This window comes from Micromys minutus (assembly GCF_963924665.1).
Source record: "Micromys minutus genome assembly, chromosome: 16".
NCBI lineage: Eukaryota > Metazoa > Chordata > Mammalia > Rodentia > Muridae > Micromys > Micromys minutus.
In genome coordinates, this window is record NC_137985.1 from 20319727 (window position 1) to 20340574 (window position 20848).

General features: G+C 39.3%; 1 protein-coding gene across 1 annotated transcript in view; it reads right to left on the minus strand.

Moving 5' to 3' along the window:
- Nucleotides 1-5354: 5354 nt before the first annotated feature.
- Nucleotides 5355-20848, minus strand: part of TBX20 (T-box transcription factor 20) — a gene marked incomplete at both ends in the record, with an annotated part of 46451 nt that continues 30957 nt past the window's right edge. Inside the window, 2 exons of the mRNA XM_080930032.1 lie at nucleotides 5355-5695; nucleotides 7698-7807. Of these exons, the coding sequence (XP_080786158.1) occupies nucleotides 5355-5695; nucleotides 7698-7807 (451 nt within the window). The remainder of the gene's footprint in view (nucleotides 5696-7697; nucleotides 7808-20848) is intronic.

Genomic DNA, 20848 nt, shown 5'->3' on the forward strand with positions numbered 1-20848 from the left:
CCTATTTCTGTTGCATTAAAAATCTCTTCTGTACTATGAATGAAAAGCCCTAATCACATTTGTATTTTGAAAAGAAAAATATTTAGTCCCAGTCTGTACCCACCATTTTCAATCTTTTAATATTGTCTATTAAAAAGGTTTTAAATGTTTTTCTGCACATGTGTCTGATACACATGTGTGTGTTTATATATGTATGTGTGGAGGTTTATGTGTAAGATGTGTGTGTATATGAAAGGATAGTTTTCCATTACCCTCCACCTTTTATATTGATAATGTGGTCTCTCATTTGAACTCAAAGCTCTCTGGTTTGGCTAATCTAGCTGCCAACTTGCTTGCTGTATCTTGCCTCTGCCTCTTAATGGCTGGATTATAGGTGGCCTCATGCCTACTCAACATTTTCATGGGAGCAAGAGATGCAAACTCCAGTCCTCAAACTTTGTGTAGCAAGTGCTTTGACACTAAGCACCCCTCTGCATGCAAGGAGTTTTCATTTCAACATAGTCTGTTGGGTTACCTTATTGGGTTAATGAAACACATTTTCATAAAGCAGAAGGTATAACACCATGTATTCTGAAGGCCTGATGTGTGAAATATGACTAAGACCTTGAATTTGGCTAGTCCTGCTTTGGTCAGCCCATTTGCTGTAAGGTCACTGGCTATACCATTGCTCATGGCTTAGAGAAGGAAGGGGTTTTTAAAATACATAGACTCAAGTTCAGAGTCAATTGAAACATCAAGTCATATGTTCCTGGGGGTTCCTTGAATGTAATAAGTGAGTGAAGAGAATTGGGTACTAGGAAAGGAGAAAGGCGGGGCTATGGGAACAGTCTTCCTTAAAGAACAAGCCTGCAGCACTGCATCATAACCCAGAGCTGTATCTGGAAATGGTTAGGTGAACCCCACTGTCTTTTATCCCTCTTTTTTTTTAATCAGGTGAGAATACACAAACACCAAAAGTCACAGTGTATAGATAATAAAAAGTGTAAATGTGTGTGTCTGTGTGTGTGTGTATGTATGACACCATTGTTAACAACAACAAAAATTAATACCCACACAGTCATGCTTCTGTACAATTTGGGATAATATATAATTTTAGCTGTTTACAAATAAGATGTTATGCATCAAATATTACATAAGGTTGATAATACATTTCTGGCAGAAATAAATATATTGCACTTAAACAGAACTTCATTAAATGTTACTTCATAGTATTAGGCTTATAATTTTTCCCCATAAAACATTTCCCATGCCCTTCCCCCTCCCCACACACTGCATTACAGTGACCTTTCCACGCAATTGGTTAATCAAAGGAAGACACAGCAAACAGGGAGACAGTGAAAGAGTCTACAAAGCAGGTGTTACAGAATCTCATACTTTAGCAAATAAAAGAATGTAAAGTAAAATACAACGAATTGTATCTTTTGTCCAGATTCAGCATCACACACACACACACACACACACACACACACACAAACACACACACACACACAAATACACAATTTCTTTTGCAGGATGCTTTCTTAAAGGGGTAAGAGATTGAAATTATATGAAAAAGAGAGAGGAGGCAGATAAAACTAAAAAATACTTATGTACTATTAACACGCCAAATACTTATAAATGTGCCTTTCTATGATTAAGCTTGCAGATGAAAGGTGTTTGGTATTTTATTACTGGTATAGAAGAGGAAGCTATGACAAAGGAACTTTTATACTTCCTTAATGTTTGAAAAGTGTAATCTTACCTTTGGTGTTTATAGTAATGACTTTCAGCCTACAACAATATGAAAATGTACATAAAACTCATCCTTCCTTCAATAACTCTATAGAGAAACAAATTAAATATCAACAAACTAAATATCTTTTGTCTGCTGCTTTGTCAGAGTGAGTATTGTTTTGCTTGCAATAATTATCAGCTCCCAGCCCAATTCATAGTGAAAGTAGCTTTTTTTTAGTCGGTAGGATAGAGAAAGAACATGAATCTAAACACAGTATCTCAGCCTGCTCAGTGGTGATAAGCTTACCCACATATCTAATGAGGTGACATCCTCCCATCATATTATTTGTTAGTGATTTTTCTCAACATCTTTGGCCCTTACCATGTAGCTTGAAAGGTTATTCAGAAATTTACAATTAGGATAAATATCCTAACATCTCCCTAAAATTCTCATAAGCAGTGTGAGGCATGAGATTTCACTACAATTCCTTGAGTTTGTAAAGGATTCATTTTCCTTTTGTTATTGGGGCTTTTCGGGGATGCAGGAGAATACTGTTGTATCTGGAGAAGCAAAGGGGCAGACATTTATCCTGTGGTTGGGGAGGTAAGAACTTGGAATGCCCCGGACGTCAGTGCAGCTCTAACACAAGGCTTCTGCTAGATGATGAGCCTGTATGAGCACCCTTCTTTGTAGCACTCGTCACAAATGCTGATAGCCTTCTAGACAAGAACCCAGTGCTGTAAGTTGACAGTGACAGCAGTGGAGCAGAAAGCCACTGAGCTAGACAAAGCCACCTGGCAGCTGTTGATACGTCACACACAACTGGGAGTATTTCCACAAGAACTGCTAAAGACAGGAACCAGGTGGGATGGTTCACTTAATAAGGAATGAGCACACATCAAGTTGGAATTGTTGAGGAATAGTTTAAAACCAGAGTGTGAGACCCTCCTGAGTTATAAGCAAGTCTGTTAGAGCTCAGTAAACAAGCCTGACCAGCCCTCTTCTACAGCACTCCGTTTGGCCAATCTTCCTCAAAATGTAACATCCATAAAGAGGAAGCCCTGAATTGTTTCAAATTAATTTTAAATCTTGGTTACTATTATTCAGTTGGATTTATCAACTAAAACCTAATTATTGTCATCAGTTTTGGTGAAACAGACTTTGGGAATTTAAGTTATAAACTCACCAAGGATTAATAAAAATTGACAGCCAGAATAACTCAGAAAGGCACAGGTGGCCCCAGGCTCAAGTGCCAGGCACTTACATGGTGCCATTTCTTGTCTGATATATGTATTACCAACAGGGGAAACCCTGGTGAAGACTTTTAGGGAGAATGTTTTCAAGAACCTGTTTTGCTGTTCATCATGTGCTTCAGTAAGTTGGACCCTCATGTTGCCTAATTGCAAGCAAAATTATAAGGTCAGGAAACACCAGCAAAGATCATATTTAACAGCAATTAAAAAAACAACTACTGTGAGGCACACTGGTTTGAAAAACTATAAAAGCGATATTAAAACAATCCATTCATTCTCATGGGGAAAAAAAAACATGGGTATGCATTTAGAATCTCGATTTAGAATCTCAACACACAGTGTGGAGAGATGTGAAGCACCCTGCACAATCGTGCCTCGGTTTTTTCTGCTTTAAATAACAGTGCTTTGTTCCAAGACTCCTTTTCGAGAGGCCAACTACCAAATATCAATCCCCTACCCTAGCTCCATGGGCATTTATTTTAAACATGACTCACAATGAGTTTTTAAGAGAAATGCACATCTATATTTTGCCTGGAAATCAACCGCCTGTGGATACTTGACACACAAGCTGGACTCACCTGCAGTGTCTGACGTGGGAGTTTAAAATAGCTTCGTGGACAGTTCATGCTTCTTTGTAAGTAAGCGATGGACTTTTGGAGGAGAATATCAAGTGCAGAGTCTAAAACCAGCATCTCTCACTCATGGGTTTGGTGCCTTGCTTCATACACTGGAATTGGCCTAGGAAGTCATCCCATGTGGAAAAGCCTAACATTAAAGCTACCAAAGAAAACTGCAGCGTGATGGAGTAAGTGTGTGGCATTTGTGCCTGAATACATTTCTACTGTCAGGGGCGCTATTTCCCATAACTTTGAGCACATTCAATACTCTTGAAGTAAGAAGAGAGTAGAATAAAAACTACATAGGAAATAGAGATCCTGGGACGGACAAGAAGCAAACTGGTTACCTTCTATAGGCGGAACACACTGTCTTCAAAGCTGGAAGCCTAATGGCTTTAATAAATCTAATCTATTGGGGCAATGTATGATTGCAAAATACCAGATGTATTACCCTGACTGTAAACGCTAAGATACAAGTTGCTCAAACCTGACATGGTGTCTATAGAGAAGGAAGACATAAGCTCTAGACAGAGAAGGGAATCTTAGGAAGAGAGTAAAACCTGGATGAAGCTCTGTTTGCTGATAAGAACTGTTGGTGTTTCTGTCAGGGAGTCATCGAATTAACATGCAGTGTTATATTGGAGACTGGGGAAAATGGAAAGAGGTCTGCGAATACAGTCCAGTCAGAGAGGGGAAGCCAGCTCCGGGGCACATTCACACCCACAAGCGTGCATGAGAGTCTGGTGAGCAGTACATACGGAGAATGGCGGCTGGCAAATCCCTTTCAATATAAAGCAGGTTTATATCTTAAAAATCAGATTTTGACCCAGTGCATTTTAATATGCAAAAGTCCTCCTGCACTGGAGTGGAGACAAAGAGGACTTTGGTTCCCACGGCAGAGAAATTCCCCTCAGAAGAGAGCCACCAGATCTTGACTGTGTGAGGGAGAGCCCCAGCCGTCACCATGCATGGGCTCCGGATGGGTCCTGAGTCACTATGTCAGCAGCTTGTTGATAATGCACCCACCCCACCCCATCCCCGCAAAGCCATCGCCTTTGATAATGACAGAGCTTCTTGCTTTAAAATGGCATATGGAGGGTTTTCACTACATAACTGCAAAGTTGTTGCAAGAAAAAGAATTGTTAGGAAAAAAGGATGGGGACTGAGAGTTTATGGCATCATGGCCTGTGGCTATATCAGGGACTTGGCAGCGGCGTTACTCCGAATTCAGTCACACCACAGGATGTACTAATACCAACACTGCCCTTCTGCAGTGAACTGACACAAAGGAAACTAAACATGCTTAAACAGTCAGTAGCACTACAAACATATCACTATTGGCTTCCATTTCCTTCTGGGAGAAACAGACTTGAGTTAGCCGTGTCAATACGCTGTATAGTTTTGCCTTCTGGAGGATGCGTTAAGCCTGTTGAAAGTGGAAAGAGACCTCTACACGCAGATTTCATACCGTACTGCATCAACAAAAGTTTTAACCACTTATTAAGCTTTCTGGGTAAACTGATATCGTGTTAGTTGTACAAGTATGCTGGCTAAACTTCACACAGATTCTCTCCTGGATCCAACCACAGATGAATCCCGCCCATAGTGTACTCCCTTATGAGTAGGTGTTTCATGAGTCCAGCTCTGCTCTTTAATGAGTCCTGTGTTTCCTAGAGAGTTCTTGCTCCAACATCCCACTTCCCACCCGCCCACCCATCTCCTGCATTTTCATAGCCATTTGTACATTCTGTATCTAGACTCTCAGAAGAATCATACAAATGGCGTCATGACAGCAGAGGAGTGGCGAAGTCCTTGGATGGCAGCGTAGGGCCCCTGCTGGAAGTAGTGATGGTATCTAGGCATGTGGAACGAGGGGAACGTAGGACCACTGCCCTGCATGGAGCTGGCAATTGCAGACGGGGTCAGAGGCATCCCCAGGCGGCTATACGGTGGCAGGGAACCCTGCATAGGGTGCGGAATCGGTGTAGCTATGGATGCTGTACTGGTGCCAAGAGCAGTCAGGGGCTGTGGATGCTGAAACCCAGGAAAACTGGAAGATGATGATACCCAGGAGCTGAGAGACAAATTGTCAGATGTTGTAAAGGCTGATCCTGGAAGAAAAACACTCATTAGACTCGTTGCTACTTCAGTATACTAATAAAGAACTAACAATCAGTGTATTGTCTGCTGTTGTAGCTGTGCCTGCTGCTGTTTTGAGACAGGGTCTTATTCTGCAGCTCTGGCTGGCCTGGAACTCACTATGTAGACCAGGCTGGCCTCAAACTCGCAGAGATTGTGCCTGCCTTTGCCTCCCAAGTGCTGGTGTTAAAGGAATATGCCCCACACCCAGCTGAAGAGCACATTATTTAAAAATATATATATACTAATGCTCCATAACCAAGAGTAGTTAGGCATTACAAATTAAACATTTGTTTGTTTGTTTGCTTTTAAGAAGGGGTTGGAGAGTCTGCTCAGCAGTTGAGAACAGGGTTGCTCTTCCAGGGGAACCAGGTTCATATCTCAGCACCCACATGACTGCTCACAACCATCAGGAACTCTGTAACTCCATTCTCATGGGAATCCGATGCCCCCTTCTGACCTCTACAGGCACCAGGTATGCACATAGTACATATACATTCATCCCAGCAGAACACTCACATACTTATAGATGATATTATATATTCTAATAATATAAATAATGTAAACGTTATAAGTATTATAAATAAAATATAATAGGGAAAAGAACTCAAAGCTGAATGGTTAAAAATGTGAGGGCGAATCTGGAAAGCATTTGGACAGGGTTGGTGAATGAGATCACAATATACTATATTCTGAAGAAATTCTCGAACATTTGGTGAAACTATTAATCTTTTTTTTTTTAACAAACCGCTACATTGGCAATTCAAAAAGACACACCAACAACAGATTGATTAGAGGGCGGATCCAACTTTCTAAATGAGAAGACTTCATTTGCTTCCAATATGGAAGGAAAACTATACTAAACAGAAAAATACTCAACAGATTGCATGGCCTACATATTCCAGAATAGCCAAGCAGTGACATTTGCCTGAGGATACAACCTCATTTCCTTAAAGATCTCCAACTATTAGCAGCACCTCTCTAAAGAAAGCTGCCTATGTCTTAGCAAAGCCACCTTTTCCCAAAGCCATTATGAGAACCATAAAAGTAAATTCTTCTTCACTGGTACTCAGAAGTTGAAACAGGAGGGAATGCTGCTGAATTTTCCAGGTAATAATGGCTTCCTTTCAGTGAGTTATAAAGTCCCGCGCTTTCACTGATAATGTTAGTTGGTATTTTAGACACACTCAGGATAGATTCTCTCCTCGTGTGAACATCTTGAGCCCTGTGGTGGAACACCACTGGTTTCCCTGTCTCCCCAGTCTTTCTATCCTTGTTTCCCACGTGCTGAGACTTCTCTCTGAGCTTTCTGCCCAGGGAAACTTTGCTCGATTCTTTAGTGTTCTGTGTGAGCACGCTTCCACTTGCAATGTGTACTGAACAATCTCAGGTGCCACTGCGCCTCCTTTTAAAATATAGTTTCTCGCTATTCTGGAACTCAATCAATAGGACAGGTTGGGAGATTTTCGGGTCTTTGCTTCCTCAAATATGGAGAATTACAAGACACTGAGCCATCTCCCAAGGCCTTTGTTTTGTTTTTGCTTCAATTTTTAGGGCCACTGATGACCCTTTGTCATAACAATCCTTTTTAAAAGTGTTCTTCATTTTGAACTGGCCCTAATAAAATAACTTTCGTTTTTAAATAATTAAGCTGAGATTCAAGAACAGTATGAAATATCCCCAAGTGTGGTTGGTGACCTTTTGGCAGTACATCACAGAAAAGCCCAACATTATCCCGATCCAAAGACTTTATGTTCTGTTACTGGCAAAACACACCTCAGGTGCAGAAGCTATCCAAGCAAAATAATAAGACGTATGAGAACCAGCACTGTAGACTGCACCTTCTGAAAAGGCTCAAAGGCACTTGTTGGCTCGTGTTCCTAGAGGTTCAGAAACTCCATCAACCCCTGTCAGTCCCTGGCAGGTGCTCTGGCCTCCAGCAATTCCACATCTCCAGATGGTGCACTGCCTTACCTCGACTGGGAGTCGTCTGACTCTCCTCCCCCAGTACGTCCTCTTCTCCATAGGTGCGGATGGGTGACCTGGCGTAGGAATGCTTCTGGATCAGGCTCTCCACGCTCTCCCTGTAGAGCACAGGGACACAGCACAGGGTCACATCAGAGAAGGGCTTAAGGGTAATGCATGTGTCTATTTTCTCAGCCAAAGAGAAAGATGACGTTTGAACCTTGTGTGTTCACCTGCTGTGCGGAGACCTCTGGGACATGAGTTCAGGCACCTATGAGCAAATAAATACGACTAAACATAAAAAGGACACAGCAGTGAAATATGGCCATGGGAACATGGAAATTAATTAAGAAAAAATTAATGAACGAATTTACTATAGGGTGGCAATGAATCTTATTAACTCCAGCAGATGATCCAAAACAAGTATGAATTGATTCAAATGTACTAGATCAGAATATGACAAAATGCGGGGGGAAATTTATAATATCAGTAATGGAGTGACTGTATTCACTAACAACACAAATGTGAAGAGCATATGGCTATCTGGACAGTTTGGATAATACATGTAGTAAACTGTTGTTGTGCTGACTAAAGACTACAGAAAAGCTGTGTGGGGGGAACAGAGGCAGCCATTAGAAAATTAAGGTCCTCTTGAAACAGATACATTGTCTTTGTACATGGTCTTCCAGGAGTGCAAATACCTCTTTCAAAAAATATAGCTGTGACCTAAAGACAATACCAAGTTAATAACCAAGGAGCCAAAAAAATATTTTTAATTGTGCAGAATGAGAAAGGAGAAGCCAATCATCCAATTGCACACTGAAGAAATAATAAATCCAATGTCCTACTTCCTCTTCAAAATGTAACATTTGAAATTTCACATACGTGTATCTACACTTGTGAAAAATGATGTCTAATTAACAGTGTCTTGGGTTCTAAAAGGTTACATACCCAGGACAGTGTGAGGGGTTTATTCCCAACAGGCAATGGGGAAGTGTCCACTTCTGAGCTTTCTGCTATTTTCTTAATCTCTATTTGCCGGTCTTCCCACAGAAGCTCTCCCTTCCTAATTGCTGTTCCTCTATTAAAATCTAAAATGAGTTTTTACCAATATCCCAGCTTATTTTCCTTTTTCAAAAGTATTGGCTATTGTAGCTCCTTTATTTCCATATAAATTTATTGATTTATTTTTCAAGCTTACTGAAGTTTTAATTAAGATTGTGTCTGAGATGCCCATCATTTTACAGAGAATTGACATTTAAGAAGTTGAGTCTTTTTCACTCCGCGTACAATATGTTCTTCCATTTATTAAGCACTAAAATTAAGTAAATTTAAATATACAAGTCTAACATATCTGAGCCACATTTATCCCAAAACACTTCATGTTCTACTAAGTGTTTTTTAATTTCAATTTCTAATTTTTTATTTATATTGAATATAATGTATTTTTTGCATGCTGATCTTGTATCTTGTAGCTTTGCTAACACTCCCATTTGTCCCAATAGCTCTTTTAAAGATTTGCATTTTGTGTGCAATCATGCTATGGATGACCTGAAGTAATTCCAATTGTTTGCTTCTGTTTGTAAGAACTGTTATTTTAATTTCCCACAGTTTATTGTACATTCATAATTACCTGTGAAGTACTGAACAGGACTGGTCAGAGCCAGCTACTGAGTTCTCTCACACTGTGGACAATATGAATCCCCTGGGATTGTGTAGACATCCCTCATAAAACTTGGGTATTGGCTTCTTCTTGTTCCATGTTGCTGAGAGGGTTTTTTTTTTTTTTTAATCAGAACAAATTTTGCATTTTGGTTTGGATTTTGATTTTTGTCTACTAAGATAATCAAATAATTTCTAACTCTTTTTAGTGTATCTTTTGTTGTTGTTGTTTGTTTTGTTTTGTTTTGTTTTTTAGGTTTAATTGGTTGGGGATCTACTGTTAAGCAAACTTTGTGTTTTTGAGGAACCTCTAGTTGGTCACATTAACATCCTTTTGTTGAACTCCATCTCTTAGAATTATTTTAAGAATTATCTCATGTATATTCAAAAAGAAATATTAGAATCTGATTTTCTATTTTGTACTATCTTAAGTCTTTCTGTTAAGGTAATGATGTCCTTGTGGTTTTGTTTTTAAAGTATTCTTGGTTTCTTTTCCTGCTCCTATGATAAAATACCCTTACCAAAGCATCCTTAGGGGAAGAGGCTTTATTTTAGCTCAGAGTTCAAGGGTAAGGTCCTGAAAGTAAAGACAGGTTGAGTCTGGGGTAGCAGGTCATATTGTTGCAATCAGAAATGAGAGAGAGATACATGCAGACTACTTCACTTACCCAGGCCAGGATCCCAGCTAGGGAATGATGCTACCCACAGTGGATGAATTTGCAACTAATGCAGTCAAGATAATTCTCCCCATAGTCATGATCAGAAGCTTATCCTAAGTGATGTAGGTCCTGTCAAGTTGATTGTTAAAACTAACATATCCTCTCATTACTGTTCTCTAGAAGCGCTTGGGTCTTATGCTGTTGTATACTCTTTACATATTTCAAGGGGAGCATCTTAGCCTTTATGGAAATGTCAATTAAAAATTTACAGCTATCAAACCTCATTTGAATTTTTTTCAAAAATTTATAACTCATTCAAATTGTTGAAACAGTATGTGTGCTGATTATTGAACTATATGATATCAATCCTTTATTGTTCCTTGTCTTAGCTTCTTATCTTTTGATACTCTGACAAAAACAACTTAAAGGGGAAAGGGTGTTTTTATCTCAATTAAAGACAATTCCCTACAAATATGCCATAGACCAACCTGATTTGGGCAACGCTTCATGCAGAGTCTCTTCCCCAGAGATTTTAGATTTCTCAGACTATACAGTAATGTTATCCCATCATGATTAATTAGAGGGACTGTGTTTTTTTCTGGTCAGTCTGACTAGAGGACTGTCAGTTTTATTAATCTCTGCATTAATGTTTCACTGTTTTTCTCCCGATTTTCCCTATGACTTAGAATCTGATTTTTTTCTTTTTTACCTAGTTTTCTTTTCTTCTCTTTTTTGAGATTGAAGAAGGGGGGGTCATTGCCTTTAGATATTTCTTCATTTCTAAAGAAAGGCTATACTACTCAGGAGTGGTTTACCAGCATCTCACACGCTTTCCTTTTCCTTCAACCAAAGCATTCTGTAGCCATCATGAGATTTCCCTTACTTACATCTGCTATGTAGTTTCCAAATGTTTAGGGATCTTTCACGGCTTCTTCACTTTGATGCTTCCTCATACAGATCCTTTGTGGTCAGAAGTATGTTTCATACAACTCGCCTGTGTTTGGCCTTATTGAGCCTCGTTTTATAGTACAGATCTCAGTCTTCACAGTACTTGTCTGTTACTTACACAGAAGGCAAAGTCCACTGCTGATGAGAAAGGTTCTGTCTAAATGTAAACTGTGTCAAGCTGGTTAACAGAGCTGTTCAAATATTCTGACTTCTTTCTCATTTTTGCCTACTTGCTTGTTCAACTACTGAGGGAGAGGTTGACATTTCCTACTCTAATTATTTGTCTCTTTTCTTTTCAGTCCCGTAGACCTGGGGTTCTGATGTTGAATGTATAAGCAGGCATAAGAGAGTACCCTAAAGGTGACATTTTATCCCAGTCAAACCACTTTGATTAGTACAGCTGCTCTAATTCTCTTTTTTCTGCATTTTACTTTCTCTTTGAGACAGGATTTCACATAGCCCAGAATGTCCTAAAACTCTCAAACCACCTCCCTCCACTCCCCACGTGCTAAAATTTGAGACCTGTGCCAGCTGTGCCACCATGCCCAGGTAGTCTGCTTCTCTTAGTGTTAGCTTGTTATGTGGTTTCTATGACTTTACTCTCACCTCATCTCTTTATAATATAATGCAGTCTATGAGCACCAACCCAACCCAAAAGCCTCTGCCATTCTTTAAGGGTGCTTAGCATATATGCAAGTGACATTCCTGGTTGGCTGTTGGTAACTTCTTTTGTCTGCAGCTTTGTTTTGTTTGCTTGATTTGACTTGGTTTGGTTGGATTGGGTTGTGTTGGGTTTGTCTTGGTTTGGTTTTGCTTCATTTCTTTTATTTCATTTGGTTTGGTTTGGCTTGGTTTGGTTTGTTGTTTTTTTTTTTTTGTTTGGTTGGTTGGTTTTGGTTTTGGTCTGTTGCTCCTTTGCTTGCTGTTTGTTCTTAGATGTTCTTTCCCTTTCCCTCTTTCCTTTAAGGTGACATCTTCATGGTTTCTCTTTACCTCCTATTCTAGTTTAATAGTGAATGTCTCCACATTCATATACTGAATTTGTCACAATTTACCTTGAGGCGATATTGTACCTTCCAAGGATGGCAGAAGATTGTATCCATCCTCAGAACTTAACAAACTTGTAGTTGTATGTTGAATTTACCCCTTCTAGCTCTGTGCCCATCTTTTAAAACACTGTACGTTTCATAAATTTCCTTCAATATTGTTATGTTTTTTGAATTATTTAAATGATATGTAAACTTTTAGGATTGTTTTTTCTAAGTAACATTTTCTAATGATCTGTTTATTTTCATTTTATATATACTAGTATTTTGCCAGTTTGTACATCTTCGTGAAGGTACCAGATCCTCTATAACTGGAGTTACAGACAGTTGTGAGCTGCCTTGTGGGTGCTGAGAATTGAACCCATGTCCTTTGGAAGAGCAACCAGTGCTCTTACCTGCTGAACCATCTCTCTAGCCCCACTATGTAAACTTTATCTGTCTATGTCCTCTGCATTTATGTCAGTTTTCCTTTCCTCATGGAGATCCAGAATGGGACCCAGCACAGTCATTTAACCTGAGGAATTCCTTCACTAATCGATAGAGCAACTTCATGGTGGCGAGTTCCTCGGCTTTCATGCGTCTGGAAAACGACCTTTATTTTTCTTTTGCTTTTAATAAGTATTTTTGGTGGCTGTTATCACTCTAGCCAACAGACTTTTCCCTTCAGTCCTTCAAATACTGTCATACTCACAAGAAGTCTGTCATTGTCCTGTTCCTCTGATGTAATGTCTTTAATCCCCTTAGTGCCTTCAATACTCCCTGGTGTTGTTGATCTCAGCCATTTGAGTATGACCTAACTTTCACTGTTTCTTTTGCTTCTTGAGCTCAACCTTGTTGGACCTTTGGGGTTGTGTGTTTAATTGTTATTAATTTTTGAAATATGGTATTTCTTTTCCCGTGACCTTCCAGGGTCTCCAATTACATATTTCAGAATTTGATGAGGGATCTTTTCTTTATCCCTCATATGTCTGCATATATGAAATGTAGCCATGGCAACTATCTGATTATCTTTATTATAATATCTGCATTACATAAACTACATTATTTTCAGCTAGTTTGCCCTCATGGCCAGTCATACTCTTTCATGCATTTGCTTGCTGGTCCCTTTCTTCCTGTGCTGGCATTAGACTCAGCCTAGATCCTTCCCAGGTGTCACATGTCCTCACATTCTGGTACACAGTCTGAAACGTTGCTGTGAGATTTGGTTATTTTAGTTGGAAATAGTTTGTAGTTATTTTTCCTCCAATGTCTTAGATGGGACTGTACCTAACCAAGGTCTATTTTTTCCTTCACTCATGAAATGAATGTTCTGAAGCCTTGCCCAGTGTCCTGTTGAGTAGAACTCATTCCCATGTGAATCCATGGTCTGTATCCTGCCATCCCTTCAGGTACTTTCAGCTTCCACCTTCTGGAAATTTCTTCACATATTTGTGTTTAGCAACTTTCAGAACACCCAAAAAGACTCTTTATAGATGTAGGGGTTTTTTTTCCTTTAATTCATTGCCTCTTTCTCCCCCTCAGTTGTCCTATGAATTCTCCTATCACAGAACTCTACAGCACTGGCTTCTCAGGGCTCATCCAAGCTCCTTTCTCTTCTTCCATCCCCATGTTATGGTCCAAACCAATGGTTCTCAACCTGCACTTCACAATGGGAATTAAACAACCTTTTCCCAGGAGTCATCTAAGGCCATTGGAAAACACATATCTATATTACAATTCATAAACAGCTACAAAATTGCCATTATAAAGTAGCAATAAAAATATTGATGGTTGGGGTCATGACAACATGAGGAACTGTACTAACGAGTCACAGCATTAGGAAGGTTGAGAACCACTTGTCTAAACCCTCTCAAAGCAGTGAGCAGCTGTCACTTGTCTCTCCATTTGCTTTGTCCTCAAGGGTTAAACTGCCATTTGCTGTTTCAGGTTCAGTGTTGTGTAAGGTTTTCTGTATTTTGTTTGTGTCTGGCCTTTGTTGCAATGCATTTATCTGGACCAGAGTTCCTCATGAGGCCCTTCTAGGTATCCCAAAGCAGGACTCTTACTTAGAGTAATTCAATCACAGCTTCTAGGGATGGGGCACAGGCTTTAGTAACTGGTAACTTCAGCAGGAAGGTGAGGTTAGGAAAGGAGGGGAGGTACGGGTAGAAACTTTTCACCAAGTACTGTTCTCTAAGTTTTGCATTTTTGATGTATATTTATTTTAAAATAATTGTAAGATATAAAAATACCATGTGGTTCTCATAGCTTAGCAGTGGCAAATCAGAACTGATATCCACCATTAGCATTTTGGGGACTTACTATATTGAATTAATAAAATAATAACTATATCAGCATTTACTTTTTTATATCAGCCTGTTTATTTAAAATATGCATTAGCTTCAGAATGGAGAGCGGGAAATATGTTACTCTCGGGAGGAGGCTTTGCCCAGTTTCATGAATAAAATTATGGATTGCATACCAACTGATAAAAAGCAGACTTGATGATAAAGGAAGCCACATTACAGTTCTCGGCTGTAGACAGGAAGAAAGAAATCAAGAAGACCAAATAGGACAAGTAACATGATGTCCCGGTCCCTCTACATGGGAAGAGCCCTGAGACTGCCTGAGACATAAAAATGTGTTTAGCCAGAACTTTAGCAACAATTAGCCAGTGGATCTTGTTGCCTACAGAGTTTAAGATTCATTACACCATCTATTCTCATGGATGGCATGAATAAAGACTTATATTACAGTTTTTTTATATGATCAAGCTAACTCAGCATTCATATCAACACAAAAGTCATAGGAGGCTGCACAGTATATTACAAATGCCATGAACTCTAATGCCATTTGTTAACTGGATGAATAAATCCATGAGGTTGTAAATAAGCAACAACATTTTTAGTCCTTGCTTTGTTACTGCCTCAACCTCAAATTTCTTGTAAACTGGGGTCCAAACATTTTACTTCACAGATTCATATGTTTATGTAAATAAACTTATATGCAGGTACATGTGGAATTGTTATTATAAACAGTATATTGTAGAAATTGCAGTTATAAAATGAAATGTAAAAACTAGCTGCTAGTGGTGTATATTCATAATGCTCTAGTATGCAATCATAAGGGGAAATGACATTCTGTCTTTTTCATCAAAATGGATAGAGCTAGAGGACATGATGTTAAGTGAAACTCTGGTTATAGAAACATAAGCTCTGTGAGCTTTCGTGTGTGGCAGAAACAGGAGAAAGGGGTCTGACAGTAGAATGACAATTAGAGGCTGGTGAAAGGCAGTGTAGGATGAAGAATAACAGAGAACTGGTTTTAATGTACGTGTGCGTGTGTTCATGTGTGAGCATGTATGGGAACGTGTGTGTGTGTGTGTGTGTGTGTGTGTGTGTGTGTGTGTGTGTGTGTGTGTTATATGTATTGACTTACAACACTGAAGCCAACTTAATAGAGATAACTAATACATGTTAATCAAATAGAACAAAGATCAAGGGTGGTTTTAATCCTAACAGACCACACTCTGGCACTGTTGAAGCTAGCAACCTCAAGAGCTAATAGCACTTACTCAGGGGCTCCCTCTACTATAATATCAGGCAGAGGTTCTTTTTAGAATAGCTTAGGTCACTAAGAAAGTCAAGTTAGCTCGATAACCCAATATAATGACAATATAAAATACATCAAATTTGATGTCATTTATGTCTGAGCCATGAATTGTGGTGTTAATGTTTAAAACAAAAATTTTAAAGAAACCGGTCATTATTTGTACATATGGAAGAGAACTTGCTTAAATAGCACCGAAAACTACCTCCTATTAGAATGATTATAAGAGGAAACTGCAGTACATTTCTAAAATGTATTCCTTTTACTACAAGTTTCACATATGATGCTACACGCAAGCATTTAAATTCTAAAGACGTGTGTGGTTCTCGATAGGACATCACCTAAACATCTTCTAAAAGTGCCTCGATAGGACATCACCTAAACATCTTCTACATTCAACAAAAGAAAACTCATTTTCCAAATGACACGATGAATCACTGTCTTATGAAACATTTTGCTTTTCTATAGAAAGTACATTATATTCATTTTGTCCTTGCTGGATCACTGGTATCATTACTTATGCTATTCCCCGGGAGTTGAGGGAAACGGGATTTTATCAAAGTGATTTACTTGTGTCAGGCCTGGAAGTGAACTGGAAGCAGTAGCAGTTCTTATATAAAGGCTGGTCTAATTGTATTACTACCTTTTAAGTGATTGAACACAGTGGTGCATATCAGATCCATCTCCTCAGAGATGATACGGAGAGTAGACAGCCCGTGATGTTTATTTTATAGCGAGTGTCGCAGAAAGGAAGGAGCAAAGACTGTTTAGCCTGAAGAACTACCAGAAGGGTTTCTAAGACTCAATCTTATGAAGAGTGAGGAGCTCAGCTGGTGGATAAATGATTCACATACTATACACTTGTTTTGTAATGCTCGGTTCTGCTGTATCATAGTGTGAGAGACTAGTTTCCAGTCGACTGCAGGTAAATTCAAGGTGCCTTGAATTTACCTACGTACCACCCTGGGCCAGCAGTGTTTCTAACATCTAATACTAGACTCAGCTAAGCTAGAGGATGCCCTCTTTGCTCTAGCTGGCCTTCAGCGGATTTCTTCTGACTGCTCAGTGACTGTCAAGTATGGGAACAAGTGTTAGAGACACAGCAGACAGAGACGTCAAGACAGAAAATGGAGGCGAGGATTTGGTTCTTCCTGCAGCACTGTTCCTAAGCCTGCAAACCATTCATCCTAAGAATGTTTTCAGAGTTTCAGCAAGAGAAACCAGCACACTCTGCTGGGAATGGAAATGGTTTCTTTGACCCATGGCAGTAAAATGTTTATATCTCAATGCTCAGAAATCCCAAACCTCCCCCTGCCCTCACATTCTTCTTTGTATTGCTGTTCTTCTGAACTCTCTCCTTATCTGCACCTGCCTGCTTAAGGGCCAGCACATTTGCAAGACCCTCTCCTGCATCAGCCTCCTGGAAAACAAGGGAGAGGACAGAGCCTGGTTCTGGAGTATTCAGTGTGAAAGGCCTTCAAGTCACCAACACATACTCAAAACAGACTGTCCAGCTCACCCAAGGGCTTCAGGTCCATCCCTCTGGGGCATGGCCTGAGCATGTGGTGTAGTCCCTTGTGGTACAGTTGTCAATGGCTGGAACCACATTGAAAAGCATTGCCCTGGGCAGCCTTGGGGACTGTGTTTGCTCAGTGCTTGGCCACTTGGCCGCTTGACTCCCAGCTTGTCCCCGAAGGCTTGACACATTATTTCACCATTCTACGTCAATGTCTCTGAAAGGAGGACTTTGATGTAATGTCATTATTGCTATCATTATTAGATTATGTGAGTGAGTTAATGCACATCTACCTTGGTACCTGACTCAAGGGTACTCAATCAATATGTAGAGATTTTAAAACTATGTTTGATTTCAAGACTGTGTTCTTTTTTAAATTTTTTTTCAAGACTGTGTTCTAAAAACTAAATGTAAGCAAACTTATTTTAAATAAAACTGACATTTCCAACTCCTATAGCTTTCCATGCCTTGATAAAATTTACTTTTCTATAACTTATAAATCAGAAAAACATTCGAGAAAAAATTAATTTGAGTCTAACTCTCTCTTTTAAATATGGACCTGATTCCTTTTTTTAAAAAAGTGGGTTCAGAAAGGAAATGTCAAACACATTAAAATGAGTCTAACTTATAGGAACAAAATATTCAAAATTTTCTTGTTCATTAATTTGTCCTTTGTCATATGTCTCATTAAGTCTTTATAAATAACTTATTGTCACAATATTTTACTAAAGATTTATGCAGATACATTATAAATTATAATACATCAATATCTGTAGCTTCCATAAAGCACTTAATAAATTAAAACTTTGGGATAATGCAATTTGAGACATATTATAAACCATTAATTTTAATCTGAGAACTGAAATATATTATTTAATCCATTCTGAAAAATTCTAAATTCATCTTTTAGAAAGCTTTTAGACTTGATTTTTATTTAGTTGACTAAAACCTATTGGGTTCTGTTTTCCTTAGTAATATATATTTCTAGTTCTGTATTGTCATTAACTACTTAACTAAGAAAAGGAGCCACTGAAAAGCACATGAGCTGTATGCTGTTACATTTCCTTAGATCCCAGCTATGACTAGAATAATCTCTTAGGTAAAGTGCAGAGAACTCAGCCTATAAACAAATCCCGATAAACCCTTAGGCATACTTATTGAAGATGTTGCAAGCATTTTGCCACATGTTTTGTAAAAAACAGTTCCAAATACAACCAAAATACAGATGAAAGACTGGGAAAATTGGCACACCGAGATACAAACCGCAACAATGGTATTTGCCAGGCTGAATGAGGTTACATTTGTTTTCTCCAGCCACAACTGGTTCCCTTCTTTAAAACAGAAAGAAAGAAAGAGAGAAAAAAAGAAAGAAAGAAAGAAAGAGAGAAAGGAAGGAAGGAAGGAAGGAAGCGGGAAGGAAGGAAGAAGAGAGAGAGAGAAAGAGAGAGAGGGAGGGAGGGAGGGAGGGAAAGAGAAAGAGGAAGAAACAGATATAAACAATATTCTCTTTGGCCCAAATCTATTCTTTCCAGAGCTAAGAAAAATAAGAAAAACAATTCTGTCAGGTACTCGGCTAACAACTGTCAGCTTATAGCATTCATGGCCTCTTGGCGAGCCCTGAGTTGCAGAGTCCTCTCTTTCTCAGAGCTCGACAGCACTAAGGAGGAATTACAAACATAAGCAAGAAAGTGCAGAGGAGGATGCTGAAAGTAGCGATGAACTAAGGAAACACAACCATGTTGCAGAAAGTCTCAGCTGTGGGGAAAACGACTGTATATCTCAAATAACAGGGTGGAAGTGGATTTTTTTTAAGGAAATGTCTCTAGTGTGGGACAGCCAGAAGGATTCCGGAGTATAGCATTCATCCAATTCTCCCGCTGAGCTCCCTAGAAATGGCTCACCTTCCAGAGACCTGGACAAGGTCTGTGGAGAGAAAAAATCTTTTCAGTCCTTCGACTGCACTTCAGCCCTGACTGTCCTCCCACTTCTAAACTTATCAGCCTCACTCTCAGCGATACAATGAAGTGAACATAGAAATGCACTAGAACTTAGTATGGAAAGAGTCCTGAACTGTCCTCAAAGGGCAACTCATCGGAAGGAAGCTTGGTATAGGGAGGAGTGAGCAAGAGAAGTTTCAGAATTGATGCCACCTTCCCCTCTGTGTCCCATTAATGGGTAAAAGAAAGACACAGAGATGCATTGCTACAGAGAGTCCCTGTCTGAAAATTCTGCCCACACAACAGAGAGAAATGGAAGCAAAGAAAAAGGGGGTTTCTAAATGGTTAATGTCTAATTGCTTAATGTCTAATCACTTATTGTCTAATTGTTTAATGTCTAATCGCTTAATGTCTAATTGGTTAATGTTTAATTGTTTAATGTCTAATTGTTTAATGGTATAGGAATGGTTTAATACCTGTTTCATGCTTTCTTACATATCAATTCTTCAAAGGCTCTCAAGTACCCGGTCCTCTGAAAGGCAGAGAAAGGTACATGGCCTCTTTCTGTTTCTCCACTAGAACAGAGTACTTAAGATTGGGTTGTCCATAAAGAAAAGATGTTCATCTGTCTTGTGGTCTTAAGAAATGAAAGAACCAAGATTCGTGCTCACCTTCCTAGGGCCAAGATCAGATCTGTCTGAAGAGATCCTCATACTGCTTCTTAATGTGGCAGATGACATCAACTGACAATATCATGTTTTAATGGCAAGAATGTGCCCAGAAGAAAAAGAGGCCACAGTGTGGTAAAGAAAGCAAGAAAATAAGCCAAGGAAGACAGGTTTATTTTATAACCACTCACTCTTTGTGTAGATAACCTAAACTTTCCTGAATAAAACCTCATTCTCTAGAGGGAAAAAAAATTAATCACTCTTGATGATACAATAACTATGTGACCTCCCAAAGATACCACATCCCAGTGCAGGCACATTGGAGATGTGCCACACAGCAAACCATATATAACATAATAAAGCTATATTTCAGTTATTCATAATAACTGAGCTACAAGATTACAAAAGATGCAAAAGCAACACAGATCTTTCAAACGTTCAGGAGGTCTTTCAAGTGCCATCCCCACACTGTCGCTCTCCCGCCCCACACTCGTCATCTTCACCCAGCCCTTGTCATCTTCCAGCCAGAGCCACAAGTGCTAAAATGACCCTAAAACCATCTTCGCGGCCAGTGTGAAAACATAAAAGAGATGCGAGCAGACATCTGCCAGCATCACCATCTGGACTTCAGAATAAAGCAAGGCCGTTATGATTTATCTCCGATGAAAGGAAAGCCAAGCCCGGCGTGTTGGCTCATGTCTGTATTGCCAGCATTCAGTAGCTACAGCAAAAAGATGGGCTTCAAGGCTCCTGTTAAGAGATCCTATCTCAAAAGGGGGTAAGGGGAAGAGAAAAGGAAAAAAGAAAAAAATCACCTGAAGGAGATACGATTGCTTCCTGGGTAGTCACATGGCTGTCAACATTCCACAGCCCCTTAAAGCCATACTACATAACCAATATGCCCCCCCCCCCACATTGTGGTTCTTATGTTGTTTACTTAACTCTGTGATTGTAACAAAGAAGCTACATCGAATGTATACACTAAAAAACATGACTGTGTTCCAACAAAAATGTTTACATCTCACTAGGCTTCTGTCCTAGACTCATATTTAAACGTTTTATTCGATGTACTTTTTATTCATGGTTTTAGAATAGTTTTTCTAAAATTCTCAATATGGCTTCTAAAGCAACACGGT